This window comes from Armigeres subalbatus, chromosome 1 (genome assembly GCF_024139115.2).
Source record: "Armigeres subalbatus isolate Guangzhou_Male chromosome 1, GZ_Asu_2, whole genome shotgun sequence".
NCBI lineage: Eukaryota > Metazoa > Arthropoda > Insecta > Diptera > Culicidae > Armigeres > Armigeres subalbatus.
In genome coordinates this window covers 277689402-277693179 of record NC_085139.1, presented here as the reverse complement: position 1 = coordinate 277693179, position 3778 = coordinate 277689402, and the positions used below count along the sequence as shown (strand labels likewise).

Genomic DNA, 3778 nt, shown 5'->3' with positions numbered 1-3778 from the left:
GCGGCAAACCTAACCTCACTATTTTGACAGGTACTGGTCCTGTTGTTTACGTTTCGGACTTAGAATTTTTTTTTACCCAAATTAAATCTGCATATTGCACGATGTTGAAGACATTCTGTACATTCCGCATTCAAATATTGGTAATTATCGATAAGTTTAGGTAATTATCGATCAGAAAATCCAAAGAATCATAGAAGAATCTCAAAATTAAAATAAAGTCGTCTGTAAACAACAGGACCAGTACCTGTCAAAAGTCGTGCGTGACGTCACTGTGCAATGGAGTATAAAGCTTGTTTTGAATTTGAATAAACTCTACAAGAAAGCTTCCGTTCTTTCAGACCGTCAAATTTCAAACAAAAACTTCAATCGGAGGACCCTCCGACCGATCCGAGAGAAAACGAAACGGTTTGAAATTGCGATGCATTCGCGAACGGGAGAAACCGAAGAAACAAAATCGTATGGAAGAACGACGACAAGAGTGATTATCCAAGAATCTGTTAGAAAAAAAAACTAGTGACTGTATTGTGGGTATTGTGTCTTACATTTTCATGTTCTGTCTTGTAAACTGAAAACTGTATCGTAGTCGCTTTCTGTTTAGGTAAGTGGATTGTGGATTGATGCAAAACCGTGCCTCTGTATTTAAAATTTCAAACCTTGTTTTTAGTTCACCTTTGAAATTTAGAATGGCACCCGCTAAGAAAGCCGGCGGTGGACGCAAAAAAGCCGCCAACGGATACCAGATGCCGGAGCCGGTTCCCCTGGGGACGATGCTTACCGATATGGCCAAGAGGCAATGGAAGGTCGGCCCTTCAATTGGCAGCGGTGGCTTTGGTGAAATTTATTGCGCATGTGAGGCCAGTTCCGGAGTAAAGAAGGCGGAAGATTATCCGTATGTTGTTAAGATAGTAAGTTCCTATTGTTGGTTGGGCTGTGTTTACTGTTTGGTTTATGTTGGGAGGTTGCAGAGACAGTGGTTGAGGTTATAAAATGCTACGAATTAAATAGAGAACTTTGTTGGGTGGTTGAATCAGGGATCGAACTTATTTAGTATTCAGCCAATAACTCATTTCAGAGGCGGAATTCCGAAAAGTGTTATATGGCGGACTTCTAGCGCTATTTTCCCTCTACAACTTTGTCTAAGAATACATTGCTCTATGTCTAATATTTACAGCGTGAAACGCTAGTATCATTTAATATACTAAATGATAATAACACTTTTACCATATAAATCGAGAGCGAGTTTTGCAAACTTTGATAATAAGTGATATATCTCGTAGTCGAAATCCTGCTAGAGTTGTCTATGTATCTTTTAAATATTAAAAGTACAATCAAAGGTTATTGCCTATATTCCGGATATTATAAGCTACCCAGAGTGGAAATTAATTACTATGTCTGAAACTGCACAACATGTAAAAGATTTAGTTTGAAAAATGTATTGGAGAGTAATCACTTCCTTCGGTGCGGTTTGATCTCACGAAACCAGTACGCTAGACAGGTGCTTCCCCTACTACATGTTTAACCCGCTTAAGTAAGCATCGCTTAGAGATCCACAGTATGGATACGATTGCATGTGATTTGATAGCTTTTCCATAGGAAAACTGTCGTACGCAAACGTACCCATTGTGTGGAGCTAAGCGTTGTTGAATTGAGCAAAGCTGAAAGTATTGGCAATTACATATTTAGGCGAAAAATCGTAGGAAGAATTGATATGGTTGTGTATAACGTTTTGATTCTTTTAGGAACCACATGGTAACGGACCCCTGTTTGTTGAGATGCACTTCTACATGCGGAACGCCAAGCAGGAAGATATTGAAAACTTCAGGAAAGCACACGGCCTGAAGCATTTGGGTATGCCCCACTTTGTAGGCAACGGATCTCACGAATTGAAAAATCTAAAGCATCGCTTCTTGGTAATGCCCCGATATAGCACTGACTTGTGGGGCTTGTTTTTGAAGCATGAAAAGCGATTTCCATTGCACACACTCTATCGCATTGCACTACAGATGATCGATGTATTGGAGTACATTCACGATTGTACTTACGTTCATGCCGATCTGAAAGGAGCCAATATATTACTTGGGTTCGGAAAAACAGCTAGCAAGAATCAACTGTTCTTGGTGGACTTTGGGCTGGCTAGTCACTATACCAATAAAGACTTCAAACCGGATCCAAAGAAAATGCACAACGGTACGATCGAGTACACTTCGCGGGACGCCCACCATGGAGTTCCTACGATGCGCGGCGATATGGAAATCTTGGCGTACAACGTAATTCAGTGGGCTGGGACTTTGCTTCCTTGGGAGGCAGAAAAACTTTTAACTAATCCCGTTAAAGTTCAAGAATCGAAAGAAAAGCACATGAAAGATGTCAGCGGTTTCATGAAGTACTGTTTCAAGAAAGACATTCCTAAACCAATCCAAGAATACGTAAAATACGTTGCTACTTTGAAGTATAACGATAAGCCTGATTATTCAAAATGTAGAAAATTCTTTGAAACGGGTCTCAAAGAATTGGGAAAATCGAATACAGGGGATTTAGAATTCGAGACAAAAGTGTCGAAATCCGCCACATCGTCAAAAAGCAAAATCGCCGAACCCGATTCGACTGAGTCTTCGGGACCGATGGCACGCCCACGAGGTCGTCCACCAAAGGTAATCAGTACCAGTCCGGATACAACGTCTAAGGAAGAGCCTCCTTTAAAAAGAAAGCAGCCAACGCCGCCTAAGCCCGTTCAAAAAAAGAAGAAACCAACTGCCATTGTAGATTCCCCCGAACCCGCTATCAATGGACATAGAACATCCACACCATCGTCGGAGGTTGTTTCCACGAAACTCTCCGCTCAGCAACCATCCGGATCAATACGGCTTAACACAAACATCGAGGGTGGCACACCCAAAGCTGGCATTAAGGCCAAAAAAACCTATGCCTTCAACTTCGAATTGGACGTCAGCATTGATGCCGATGTCATCGTCAATGTTCGTCGGAAGAAAACTGCCCGAACGGATTCACCTGTTCCAGAATCCGTCAAACCATCGCCAGCGCCTGTAAGATCTCCTTCCTTGTCGCCCTCGCCGGCGATTTTACCGAAACGTACCCGGCGGCAAAACGCGTCTTACCAGAAGGACAACAGCATAATATCCTTGAACACAACCGAGGATCGAGACCAATCCTCGGTGCAACCGGACGACGATACTATTCCGAACAGTGATCCCAACACGCCGGAACCGCGCTATCAGGCTTCCCGATCAATCGTGAGCACACCGCAGCGCAAGTTGGCGGCGGCCGTTGGGCGCACCAACGCTCGTCTTGGGCAGGCAGCTTCTCGCGCTGGTGAGTACAAAGGCAAAAAGGCTAAGCCGTGAACGAGGGATTTGAATGTGTTTTTGTAGTATTATTATTAATTATTTTACAAAAAATTGCCATTTTTCCGCATTTTGTGTTAAATATTGATTAATAATTTCGATCAATAAATTTACGAGACATGACTGCTCTCTCCGTTAGTTGATGCCATCATGTAAAAAACATGTACTGTTTTTTTCTCCGAAATTCTCATTGGATGACATTTTTCAATGGTGGGGTTTGACACGTTTGACAGTGGGCTCTGTGTTCTATAAAAAGCTACAAGTATCCGCAAGCAGGCCCTATCAAAGCGACCGTGTGCTGCTCAAAGCGCACTAGCCTAGTCCTGGTGTCGGGTGGGATATTGAACAAATTTAACTCGGCTGATCGAGCGGTTTTTCACCAAGGAGATGCGGCTTCAATAGCGACTGTTCGGGCA

The 3778-nt window shown here is 42.8% G+C and overlaps 1 protein-coding gene across 1 annotated transcript; it reads left to right on the top strand.

Moving 5' to 3' along the window:
• Nucleotides 1-403: 403 nt before the first annotated feature.
• On the top strand, nt 404-3524 carry LOC134207631 (nucleosomal histone kinase 1). The gene is made up of 3 exons (XM_062683373.1): nt 404-598; nt 665-905; nt 1740-3524. Exons 2-3 carry the CDS (start codon nt 684-686, stop codon nt 3360-3362), a joined length of 1845 nt encoding a protein of 614 aa, XP_062539357.1. The 5' UTR covers nt 404-598; nt 665-683; the 3' UTR covers nt 3363-3524.
• The last annotated feature ends 254 nt before the right edge of the window (nt 3525-3778 follow it).

Coding starts and splice junctions, on each gene's coding strand:
- LOC134207631 (XM_062683373.1), top strand. CDS start 684: ATGGCACCCGCTAAGAAAGCCGGCGGTGGACGCAAAAAAGCCGCCAAC. Junction 906..1,739: donor ATCCGTATGTTGTTAAGATA/GTAAGTTCCTAT, acceptor TGATTCTTTTAG/GAACCACATGGTAACGGACC.